Source organism: Ochotona princeps, chromosome 32 (genome assembly GCF_030435755.1).
Source record: "Ochotona princeps isolate mOchPri1 chromosome 32, mOchPri1.hap1, whole genome shotgun sequence".
Lineage (NCBI taxonomy): Eukaryota > Metazoa > Chordata > Mammalia > Lagomorpha > Ochotonidae > Ochotona > Ochotona princeps.
The window spans coordinates 7,759,830-7,772,589 of NC_080863.1; the positions used below are offsets into that span (position 1 = coordinate 7,759,830).

Here is a 12,760-nt window from a genome sequence, read left to right on the forward strand (position 1 = left end):
TGCCATATGTGCACTGATCCTAATCCTGGTGGCCCCACTTCCCATCAAGCCCCCTGCTTGCAACCTGGGAAAGCAGTCGAGAACGGCCCAAAGCCTTGGGCCCCTGCACCCGCGTGGGAGACCCAGAAGAAGCTCCTGGCTCCTGGCTTCAGATCAGCTAAGCTTCAGCCATTGTGGCCACTTGCAGAGTGAAGCAATGGACGAAGATCCTCCTCTCTGTCTCTCCTCCTGTGTATCTGACTTTGCAATAAAAATAAATAAATCTTTAAACAAAATGCTACTAAAGGCTGTGGAAATGTAAAAGTGGTCTCTTGAAAAATGAAGAGAACATGAGGCAAGACGCCTCAGCCAATCAGAAAACACAGGGGCCTCCCCTGATCCCTGGCTTGGCTTTGCAGTTTCCATTATTCACAACTTGGAACGTTCCAGAAAGAAGCAGTTCCCAAGTCCTGATTGGTACGCCTCCTGAGCAGCGTGGCCGCCTTGCGGTGGTGGCACTCTGCCCTGCCCTGCTCGTCCATCAGCCTTTTGTGCAGGGTTGTCTGTGACATCTCTGCCACCTGCCCACGAGGCACCCCGAGGACGCTTCAGTCGCCCCTGAGACGGCACTGCCAGGGCGTCCCAGCGCCTGTGTCCCAAGGGACCCTGCTTTGGTGAGCAGTGACGCCTCCGCATGAGACAAGCCATCAGCTTCCTCTCTGAAAAGATGAAAGCAGAGCTTGGAAAGAGACCACTCTCACATGTTTATTACAGTACTACTGTTACAAGGGTTCTAGCTCAAGGCTACGGGCGAAGAATCCCCTACTGTGCCTAAACAAACGTCATCCTAGCGGAGCATACATACATATATATACACATATATATCTTTATCTGTATCCGAAGACACATATATGTACTCAGGGTTCAGAACTCTCATGTGGCTTCGGCATCCTTAGGAGTCTTGGAATGTTTCTCTCATGGATACGGGGCGATCCTACTTGTCCTGCGTGAATACGGGAGACAAGAGGCAGCTGGTTCAGTAGATATTCAAGTTTGCTGGAAATGGCCCAGGAAGGACGGGATTCTGCCTGATCACTCGTGGGGTCACGTTTACCCACATGCGCACCTTGAGAAGAAAATGGCCCCACATCTTCTGCAGGGGGCTGGGCTGCGGCAGCCCTCGGATGGACCATGACACGGACGGGGACCAGCCACCCCAGTCTGCACCTTGGGCAGCGCTAGCTTCTGCACAGTTCGTGTGGCCCCGTGGGCAGGTCCTGGCCCCCAGAGGGCTTTGCAGAGGTCAGGCGGCTATCAGCACCTGCTGAGTGACAGCAGCATCGCCTTCTTCCTGAGCCTGGGACACGCTGCTGGTGCCTGGAGGACTGGGTACGCTGGCGGGGAGGGTGGCGGGCAAGGGTGTGCGGGAAGGTGTGGCATGGCCCCCGAAGACACAGGTGACCAGGGTGGCTCGTCACTGCGTGGTCAGCTGGTTATTCAAGAGTCCGCTGAAGTGTTCAAATTTCTGTTCCGTCTCGTCGCTCAGGGAGCCGCCTGCGGGGAGGGGGTTGGAGCATAGGAGGAGCTCAGCCCCTGCCCCGTGACCTCCTTGGGGGTCGGGGTGAGGGCAGCAGCTGGGCACAGAGCAGCTGAGTGAGTGGGTGACCTTCCTTCACCAAAGAGGAGGCCCTTCGCTGCTCTTTATGTTCCTTGCCAGGCTTTGGTTTGAATGCCCCTACCCAGAATTCACACAGGAGGCTAAATTCACATGGGAAGCCCCCTCCAGGGTCTCACGATGGTGGTGCCAAGAGGAGGGATTGGCTGTAAGCAGAGCCCAGGCAGCACAGAGACCCACGCACACTGCACCGTGTGCTCTGCGGGCGGGAGCACCTCACTGGAGGCCACTCCTGGTCAGCGGCTGTTGCAAACCTCTCCTCTGTTACCATGACAACAAGCCGACTGATGCACTGCCGGTCCCATGGGTCTTCAGTAAGTAGCTTGCAGCCCTCGACTAGAGGGAAGCTGAGGCCCAGGGTTCTGAGGCCACATGTGTCCTGGGTCAGCGGTGACCTCAGCTGCGGCCCTTACCCAGCCTCTGGGGTCTGGGCCTGCTGCGTTCTGCAGGCAGAAACTCTCCCTGGCGCACCCAGCTCAGGGAGGCCTGGGTTCCCTCCAGGTCTCTACACCCATGGCTTTGCTTCTTGAACCTGGGGCTGTGACACTGGCTCCCTCCCAGGCCCAGGAGCGGGGAGCTGCTCCTTGCCTGTCTCCCACAGTGGTGGAGGCAGCAGGGATAGGAGAGAACTTACCAATGTGGCAATTGTACATCCAGATGCGATGGCCGTCGTAGCGGCACCTGCACTTCATGATGTTGTTGGAGTAATCAGACTCGGAGACCTCGTAGTTGGGGTTAATGACAACCTAGAGCCGGGACAGGAAATCAGGTCAGCGGATGACGCTGATGCCCACGTCGGCCACCTCAGCCCAGCCCCACTTCTAGGGCCAGGGGATGGTACAGGGTGTGGCAGGCACTGGGCAGCTGGGGGCAGGTGGCCTGGTCTCTGTGTCCATCTCACTGTGACATGCATGCACAGATGTTGCACCTGTGTCTTTACTAAGGGCAGGCCTTCCAAAAGCTGCCCCCGTCCCCTGGGTGCTCTCAGAAGGCCCCTGAGCCAGCTGCAGGAGGGTACAAAAGGAACAGGTTGCCACAGTGGAGCAGGAAGGAGGGCTGGAGGTCATGGGGTGGGACAAGGGGGCTGCCCTGGGGGGTCTGGCCATGTCCCTTCTCCCCAGGCCTTGACTCACTGTGTAGGGTGATGGGTTACACTTGCCCATGCTGCCAGTCGATCCAGGACCTGGAACTGGATCCAGGACCCAGGCTGGGGCACCTTCCACCTCTTCCCTCCCCCTTCCTCTGCACTGGCCCAGCCATAAGTGGACGTGCCCGAAGCTGTAGGGACTTCATTCTGAGAGGGGACCTAGACACGGAGAGGTGGAGGAGGGAAGTAGAGAATACTAGGGGGACAGTGGGCACGCAGGATGACCCCACCTGGAGGGCCTGGCCAAATTGGGAAGGCAGGTGGGTGAAGGTTACTTGTGAAGCAGCATTTCCTAGGTTTGGGGGTCCCAGGAAGTCCTTGATACAACCCTGGAGCTGCCCCCCGAGATGCCATGGGAACTGAGGTCTGCCCCACATTCCAGCATTGTGTCCTGGCCTGGGGACCAGGGGCTGCCAGGAGACCCTGCAGAGGCTCAGGGTCCTACCTAGGGGTGGCCTGCCTTTGTTTTCAATTTATTTTCTACCCAATCGCTCCAGTTGTCCCTTTTTTGTCCCCAGGCTTGACACAGGGGAAATAAAACACACAGAGAGGTGGCGTCTAGAACACAATGGCGTGTAGGCATCCTGTGGTATAGCCCAAGGCCATAGCTCGGCCCTGCATCCTGGGAGAGAACATGGGAAGGGACTTTCCTGGCATTCCGTAAGCCTGGGGATATTTGGAGGACAAGGATGAAGCCAGAGCTCCCAGGAACCTTTGCACACACACGGATCGCTGTCTGGGACGTCACTTCCTCCTGTCCCCAGCAGCAGGCACTGGTATATCTGCAACATGGGCAGGCCCTGATATGCAGTGACTTCCCAGGCATAGCGGGCCCTGCACAAGTGTACTTGGCTAATTGGACACGGGAGCACAGAGGAGGCTGCTGCTGAGCCCTGGCTGTTGGGCTGACAGTCTCCCTTGGTGGGAAGACTCAAGGGCAGCCGGCATGCTCACCAGGGTCGACACAAATCTGCATGGCGACTATATGACTACAGTGCTTGTGGGGAACACACTCGCCCACATGCCTGCCAGGTACCACTTACGTGCACGGAGCCACACATGGCCTGGTTCTAAAAATAAAGCGCACTTCCTCCACCCTCCCTAAACCCTACCCCACCAGTCTGGGACTTTGCCTCCCAGTCTGTGGTCTGGCCTCACGGCTGCACAAGTGCTGGACCACTTGACTGCCAGCCCCTGCCCAGCAAACTGCCGCACAGCCCGCCCTGGTCACTGCTGCGGGCGCTGGTTCTTCAGAGGACCGCAAGTAGGAAGCACCAGGGCTGGCTCAGTGCCCCCAGCCACTGCTTCCAGGTGGAATGACACATTTCTGGTCACTCACCGTGCCACCCAGTGAGATGGGTGGGGCGAGGAGCATGGAACGAAGGCTGTGTGGGCCCTGTTGTCCTGAGCTGGCTCCTGCACTGCCCAGAGCCCTGCGTGGAGCGTTCAGTTGTTTGCAGGAAAGAGAGGAGGAGGGGCTCCGGGTTCTGCCTCAGGACCAGCCTGCTTTCTAGTTGGGCAGAGTGCGTGCAAGTCCCCACCAAGCAGGCAGACAGCTGGGCCATCTGGTGGTCAACATCCCACCACACCAGGTATGTTTCTTTGCATGGGAAGTGTCCCCCTCCATGGCTACTTCTTGGAGCACAGATACTTCTGAGTGAGGCAGTCACCAACACACATGAGTGCCTTGCTCTCTAGGGCACAGCACACACTGTGACAGGCTGAGGGCACAGGAGAGCCCGGGGGGTGTAAAGAGCGGCTCAGAAGGAGGCCAAAGGGGTGGGATGCCCTGGATCCCACAGAAGCCATTCTGTCCCAAGGCCCTGGAGCTGGCCGGCAGCAGGTGTATTTCCAGTTGCAAGCTGCAGGCCCCACACACGACCTGTCCCTTATGGACTTACCTGCTAGTCTATACTACCTTGAGGCACCTTGGCCTCCAAGTGCCTGCACAGCCTCCCTCCTGATTCTCCTCGTTAGCGGGGGCCTGGTGACTCGTCACGCCCACCTCACCTGGAACAGGTAGTCTCCCGGAGGCACGTCAGTGATGTCGATCCACTGGCAGTCAATATCGTGGCGGTACATGTCCCAGCAGCCCATGGTGATGCCCTGCTCACCAAAATTGGCACACTCGTAACTCTTCTGAATGTCTGCAGGCAGGGGTGGGAGAGAAGGCCCATCAGCCAGGTGCCTCACCCCTGCAGCACCAGGCTCCCAACCTCCCCTCCCAGACTCTCGGCACCCTAACCTCTCCCTACTCAGTTTCCTTCCCACATCCTTCTCCTTCAGGCCCTTGCCTCCAGGAAGCCCTCCTTGACCATTCTGGTCCACCCTAGCCTTCCTGAGCACCTGGAAAACCCCTAGTGTGTATAGTTTCACTGAAACCGGGGGGAGTGTGGTGCTACCTTCACTGGGGTTATCAGCACTTGGGGTGCAGGCTCACGTCTAACTTTTCTCACGAGCCCCTGCATATAGCAGGTGCTCCAAGACTGTATGCTGTGGCTGCTGTGCCCAGAAACCAATGTAGACAGGTGCACCAAGAGGTGCCCATCAGCTCAACCCTGGGGGAACCCTGTGTCCTCAGAACAGGTGTCTCCCACATCCCTCATCCTTAGCTATAGCCGGCTCAGTGAGGGGAGCAGCTACATAGAGTTGACAGTGGCCAGGGTAGCAGAGCCTAGTGTCAGGCCTGGACTCCAGCCGAAAGGTGCAGGGTAGGGCGGGGAGCAGGTACCTCCTTCACACTCGGTGTCCTCCAGGCAGAAGCTGGCCTTGTGGCCCTGGGCCACCTTGGTGCCATTGAGGTTCAGCAGGTCATAGTGGGTGAATACTTCCATGCTGTGGTAGTGCCTGAGAGAGAGAGAATAAGAATGAACTTTAGCTCACATCACCTGTGGCGTGTGGGCTGTGGACACTTTTAGTGAAAAAGGGACACTGAAAGAATTGGGGCACCAGGGCAGGAGGGGGCATGCCCCTGGTTTGGTTGGTGTTCAGAGCACAGGGGTTAGTTAACATTGCCCGCTGTCAGGGCTCCCGGAGGTGACGAAGACAGTGGGCAGCCAGAGGATGTCCTCTTTAGCACCTGTCCCTGCTCCCGCTGGCACTGCTGCTCTGCTCCTGCCATTATGCCCACCCCTATGGTGGCTCCCAGCTGCCCAGCTTCACCTGTTGGCCTTGGTGGGTGCGGGGGGAGGGTAAGGAAGAACAGGAAAAGCTCTTTTTCTTCTTGCATGTTGGTGCTAAAAATAATCTCAAAAACTGCTAAACCAGGCTCCCCTGCTTAGCACTGTTCCTACTGGGGAGAAGCAGCGAGGGGGACGGAGCCAGGAGCTGGCCAGTCCTAGAAGGTTCACAAGGGATGCATTTTGTGGCCGCCAGAGTGGCTGGCCTTGGAAAGATCTCTCTTTTGACTTCTGAAAGGAACAGGGTGAGACATGAGGTCTGAGTCACTGTCTCAAGAATGTCTGTGCTGCTCTGAGGGGCTCATTCTGTTCATGTGTTTACCTGTCCCGAGGGCTGGGCTAGCTCCCCACGAGTGCATCCAAACGCGCCCCTCCCTCCCCACGGCCGTCTGCCTGTGCAGAAACCCTGGGATGGGAGGCACTGGCTGGCGGCTGCTTTGCAAAGTGCCCCTGGGCACCTGTGGGTTCTAGCATGCCACACTACCCTAATTCCCACTCCCCTGAGGGTGTACAGAATGGGATGAAGGGCAGGCTCTAGGGCCAGTCTCTCTTTCCAGGCTCACCTTGGGGGAGCTTGGAAGAAGCCAGCTTCCTGGGGGCAAGCAGGGTGCCAGGGACAAGGACCCACAGCCTGGCAAAGCCTTCCCCCAGGATCTGAGCATAGACCGAGTGGACTGTCCACTGGGTTATGGACAGAAGGATCCATTCAGAACCCCGGGACTCCCTGACACTTGGTGAGGGAGCATCCTCTTAGGCCACTGGCACACACAGCAGAGCTCTGCATCTAAGAATGTCACTATAGGTGGGACACATACCTACGGCCTATGGCCCCCTCACCAGTGTCCCCAGCATGAACAGTCCTGGCTGCCCTGGGCACTTGTCCTCATTTCAGAGGCATTGATGGGGCAAGGTGGCTGGGCATGTCCTCTAGCCCCCAGGGGTGGTGTGACAAAGACAGGGACCTCGCTGGCTTTATCTTCCATGCCTGGGGCCAGGCCGCCCTGGCAGGCACACAGTTCTGACTGCAGGGCTGAGGGAGACAGCACCAAGTCAGTGACAGTGCCCTGGGCAGCAGTGGTGCCACCTGTGGCTTGAACAGCTGCCACTTGTACTGGAGCCCATGCTCTTCCAGCTCCCAGCTCCCTTCCTGGGGGCTCCCCAGACGTGGGCAGACTGCCTACCGCCTGGCTGGGACATAGCAAGGGAGCTGTGAGATGATGAGCGGGTGCAGCAGGTACAGTCCCAGGCTCTAGACCATAAGGGACAGGAGAGGAGCCCGGGACGTAAGGCTGGTGCACCTGGCCATAGGCGGTGGCAGGGAGGGAGCAGGTATTTCCCAGGCTTGCAGGGCAAGTTGCCTGAGCTGGGGGAAGGGCAGTCCCTTGGGAGGATTTCTCCTGGGTGCAGTACCAGGGGCTCTCCATCCCTCCTCCCGTCCCCAAGTATGCACATATGTGTGTGTGTGCGTGTGTGTGCGTGAGTACATATGCGCGTGCCTGCTCCATTCCCAGTGCCAGCCAAGCTCAGGTCTGTGCCCATGGGTGAATGCAAGGTCGGAGAAAGAACCAGGGCCCCAGCCAGGGCTGGATGCTGAGGGATCTCAAACAACCCCCATTTTCCTTGACGGGCACACAGACTTGCTGGTGGCACCGAGAGCTGTGAAAGGGGCTCATGGACTGTGGAGCTGAGCTTCCCTGAAGCCAGGAGGCCAGGGTGCCAGAGCAGGACCCGTGCCCGTCTGGGGTGGGGGCAGCTCTTCTTGGCCCTAAGGCACGCTGAGACTAAGCCCCCGCCCCCTCCACTGGGAGGCCTAGAGACTGGAGCCGGGGTGGCCCACAGGAGCCTACCTGTGGCAGTCGTGCCAGATCCAGGCATGGCGGCCATTCTTGGGGCGGAAGTCGGACTGGCCGTTGTTGTGGATCTGCGAGGAGAAGCGCAGCAGCCGGCGGTAGCCGGTGTTGCGGTCGGTCAGGGCGGCCGACGCCGACAGACAGTTCTCCTCCATGGCGCACTGCAGCAGGATCATGGGCCGGTCCTCCAGGTAGGCGGTCTGCTGCACCATCTCCGCGTTGAGGACCAGGTCGGGGGCGGCTGGTGGGCGGGGGGCGCACACAGGCTCAGCACATGCACGCAGCCTCCTTCCCCAAGGGCGCCATGGCTGACTCCTGGCCAGCATAACCCCTCGCCTTACCTAGCTCCATTCACCTTTGGGACCTCTGAGCTGTCCTTCCCTCCTCGAGTTTATGTCACTCCAGGTCACAGGAGGAAATCAACCCAAGGCCTCCTGCCGTTGTCTTGGCCATTGAGGCTGGACATGGGGTCATCCTTCCTGCCTTCCCATCCACCCCCCACGAGGCAGGAATTCGTTCTGCTCTCTGCTTGGGTTGGGCCCATGGCAGAGGCCCGCGAGCCCAGCAAAGGGATTAGTGGTGACTCTGGCGCCCTGGTGGAGCCTAGGGGTGGGGAGGTGGGCAGGCTGGGCGACAATATCCAGTAAGTCTCACTTTCTGAGCAGGCAACTCCGGCCCCATACTGCACCCCGCCTTGGGGACACGCCACGTCCTCGTCATGGCGGCAATGAGCCAGGGACAGCTCTGTGCCCGAACACTTCACTCCGCTCATGACCACTTTATTGCTGTAGACATCTCCGTGCCAATACCAGGTCTCCTGGATGAATCAACGAGAAAAACAGCCGGAATGTAACGTCATGTGGTTGCTTCCTATCCCACTGCCTTGTCAGTAATCAATCACAGAACCCTGACTGGACGATCCCATCAACCAATCAGACTTCGCAGGTAGTAAGAAATCCATTTCTTTATGTCCATAGTTAGCTGTGTCCAAAAGTTAGATGAACTTTGGGGAAAACAATGCATGATGCTAAGATTGGGCAATTTGTATCTCAGGAACTTCCAAATACTGCTAGATTCTAAGAGGCACAGGGCAGGGTGCTTAGGGACCGACCAGGGGCACTCGGTATTGAAGTCACTCGGGCTTGGGTTTCACAGCAGGGTTGGGATTCAGCAAAGTCTTCCCAGCAACCCTGGAGAGAGACCAGCATGACCATGACTCCCCTGGGCCAGGGTTAAGTTCAAGTGTCTACTTGGCTAGGCCTATCGTAGTCCCCAGCCAGTTGGTCAGACTTGCCTCAAAGTCTCCAGAAAGCAGTCTTCAATGAGCTCAATGCTTTAGCTGTGTCAGGGGCCCAGGTCCTTGCGGATTCTGGAGGGAAGACTGGATATGACCCAGCACCTCCTCTCAGAGTTGACCCAGTCAACTCACACCTCTTCCTGTTTAAGCCAGGGTATTGAGGACCTAGGGATTATCCAGGCCACATCACAGGAAGGACAGTTGAGGCAGGGGCAAGCGTGCAACTGGCCAGTGGGGAGGTAGCCAGGAGCAGATCCTGAGCTTGCGACCCTTGGATCATTCTCTTTCTCTGGTGGAGGGACAAGGCCACGGTCAAAGTGAAAAGGGTTCTGGAAGGGTATACGCCCAGGTGGCTGCTGATGGAATGAGCGGAGGCATCAGGGGCCACCATGGCCCTAAAGGCCTGCACTGCTTCCCGTTGCCAAGGGTACATGAGAGGCCTTCCAAAATCAGCTCCTGCGGGCATGGTGTGGCCATGAAAGAGACCACTCAGAGTGCATGCCAGGGGCAGCTCACCTGGAAGGCGTTGCTGGCAAAGCCCAGTCCCAGCTGCCGGCACACCACCATGGCCTCCACGATGCCCCAGTTCTCACCACACACAGTGCCCCACACGAGCGACCCATTTCTCTTCGTCAGCACCTCCACCCGGCCCTCGAAGGGGTTGCGGCCCCCGCTCAGGCGGAGCTGGGGACAAGGAAGAAGGCACGGTCACCAGGTGAGACAGGCAGGGGGGACCCTCAGTGCCCAAGTTCCCCAAGTCAGATCAGACACAAAATCAGTAAACAGCCTTGCATAGCCTCCTGGGTGGCAGAGTCATGCCCAGCTTGGCCTGACGGTGGGTGGCCAAGCCCAGGTACCCTGGAGGTTCCAAGCTGGTGTAGCCCACAGACCCCAGGGAGCACCACCATGAACTCTGACCCCTCAGCCTGGCTGCTCTCCAGGAGCGATCAGGGCTGTCTGTTCAACCACTCGTTGGCTCCAAGAACAGCCTCAAGGGGATTCCCCAAGACCCCCTCCCGGGTCCCCTTCTTGCCTAGCTAGCTCCCCACTCCTACCTCCTCTGCAGCCTGGACTGCTCCTTAGAGACTCGGGGAACCAGCTGCCCACTGGATAGCTTTGCTCGGCATCTGAGAGATCCCAAGTTGGATGCCCTCTTTTCTTTCAGCTCCAAACTTGTTCTCTTGTCTTCTCCCCTCCCCTCTTGTTTTTGTACTGCAGTCCATTCCAGAGAATGGGGTGTGGGCAGCACACTTCCCACACAAGACCAGGAGGCAGATATCCTTAGGCTCTGTGGGACCCCATTGTACCCACTTTGCTTTGCTATGGTAGCCTGAGAGCAACCACAGACAAGCTACAGATGACTGGATGTGTGTTTCAATAAAGTTTTATTGGCATTGCATGGCCTTGGGGAGCTGACCCTGAAATTCTTCTGTCACAGGAACTGGAGACGAGCAGTGAGCTCCTTTGTCCACACCCAGTGGGGCTTGTTTGCTGCCTAACCCCTCCCATCCCTCCAGCTCCATGCCTACCTTCCCGCTCCCAGTCTCTCCACGCACTTGCCCTTTTTAATTGCCTCAACTGTCTTCCAACCACCTCTTCTCCACTTGAAACCACAATTCTATTGGAAAGAAGTGGGATCCTGCCTTCCTCCCACTCGGAGCCCATGAGCAGCCAGATTCGTATTCTCTGACCTCCTGGCTTTAGGACTTTGTTGTAGCTCTCAGGGCTGCCTGGCTTCCTTGGCAATGTCATATGGTGACATGTGTCACACTGAAGCTTCACCTTGATGATCCTGCTTACCATCTGGAGGCTGCAATTGGTTCAGTAACTCCCAGCACTCGGAGCGATTCCAGCCAAGCTCCTTCACAATGTTTCCCATCTGCAACCCCTGTTGGAATGTAAGCTCCTGGGAGCACGACTTGTGTGTGTGTACATGTATGTGTGTTCCATACCTGTCAGCACTCTGTCAATGGCAGGTTCAAATGCACATGATTGTACTTGATGGGCTCAAAGCATGGCTAGCCTACATGAGCTCAGGCAGGGAGGGCCGCTGTTTGGGAAAGGAGGAGACTGGAGTGCCTCACAGCAGGTGGCCAGGAGGCACCCAGTCAGAGCAGGACACAGCTTGAGAACGCCAGGGCCCCACCCATGGTGCCAGCATCCTGGCAACTTTCCAGACTGCAAAGGAGGTCTGCGTTCACCAGCGGTGACAGGACCGCTAGAGGCCTCCAGGCCAGGCAGGAACATCTGGCCTGTGTCCAGTCTGCCTCACCACCCAGTCCGAAGCCAGAGATGTTTAAGGCTTCCTAAAGTCTCTGCCCTGGTGTGTCCCTTTGATTCCTGATGGCAGTGTCCTGCGCATTTGAACATGGGTGAAGCTAGGGCAGCTATGATTTCCTGAGCACGCTGATGCCAGCCAATGGGGCATAGGAAGGCTGCACCCTGCTTTGATGAGGGTGTATCCAGCCACTTTCCCATCTGTAATGGGGTAGAAAGTTAGGAGTGTGAAAAAGGCATGGGGCATCCAGATTCGCTCCTCTCCAAGTTACACACCAAGGCCCTAATGCCAGAGGTGACTGTAGGGTAGTGAAAGTCACAGGGTGTCATCGACTGAAGGCAGGGAGGGGAGGACAGGGCCAGGTGGCCAGGTGCCTGGTGGGGTCCCTCACCTTTTTCTGGAAGCCCATAGCAGGGATGTTGCACCTGACACCCGCATCTTCCTCGTGACTGCAGCCCTCTGACTTGGTGTTGAACTTGCAGTCAATGATGGACTTCTCGCTCCCTGTGCACTCGAGCTCGTTGAGGTGGATGGGTCCCATTCCTGGTCGGAGGAGACACACACAGGCCATCCCAGCCTCAGGAGGAGGACAAGGCACCGGCCAGAAAGTTCCAGAAAATGAGAACCTGCCAATCCCATCCTCAAATTGCTAGAGGCAGAATCTGTAGATGGAATATTACGTGACTCCCTAAATCATGGAGATGCTGAAGCTCCAAAGTCTTAAGCTAACAGGTTATGGCTGATGGATGAAACACAGAGGCTCAAGCCAACGATAGGGTCTGGGACTTCATTCAGGTCTCCCACATGGGGGGCAGGCATCCACCTACTTGAGCCATCACCATTGCCAGCCAGGCCCTGCGCTGGCAGGAAGCCAAAGTGAGGAGCAGGGACTCATTATGGAGTTCAGGTACTCTGACATGGGACACGGGCATCCCAACACCTGGATAATCACTAGCCCCAAGGCCCACTCCAGATAGTGTATGATCAAAATGAACTCTGAGGCCAGCTTGTTGAGCTGCTGCTTGCGATGCCAGAACACCACACTGGAGCGCTGCTCCAGGTTCCAGCTGCTCCTCTCCCATTACAGTATCACACGGATGTGCCTCGGCAAGCAGCAGATGATGGTCCAGGTATTTGGGCCCCGCTACCCACACATATGGAACTTCTGACTCCTGACTTGAATCTGGCTCTGGTCCTGGGTGTTTTGGTCACTGGGGGGAATGAACCAGAGGATGGAAGATCTTTCTTTTGCACTGTCTCTGCCTTCAAATACAGCTTTTAAAAAATTAACTCTACCTGTTTTATTCTTTTAATGTGGCTATCAGAAAGTGCAAAATAGACATGTGTTTTTTCAC

At 57.3% G+C, this 12,760-nt stretch overlaps 1 protein-coding gene across 1 annotated transcript in view; it reads right to left on the reverse strand.

The window, feature by feature from the left end:
- Positions 1-850: 850 nt before the first annotated feature.
- LOXL2 (lysyl oxidase like 2) overlaps positions 851-12,760 on the reverse strand; it is a 39,252-nt gene continuing 27,342 nt past the window's right edge. The window contains exons 6-13 of the mRNA XM_004591448.2: positions 11,797-11,948; positions 9,644-9,811; positions 8,485-8,647; positions 7,828-8,071; positions 5,533-5,648; positions 4,812-4,948; positions 2,289-2,400; positions 851-1,533 (exon numbers count right to left, since the gene is read on the reverse strand). Of these exons, the coding sequence (XP_004591505.2) occupies positions 1,454-1,533; positions 2,289-2,400; positions 4,812-4,948; positions 5,533-5,648; positions 7,828-8,071; positions 8,485-8,647; positions 9,644-9,811; positions 11,797-11,948 (1,172 nt within the window). The 3' untranslated portion in view covers positions 851-1,453. The remainder of the gene's footprint in view (positions 1,534-2,288; positions 2,401-4,811; positions 4,949-5,532; positions 5,649-7,827; positions 8,072-8,484; positions 8,648-9,643; positions 9,812-11,796; positions 11,949-12,760) is intronic.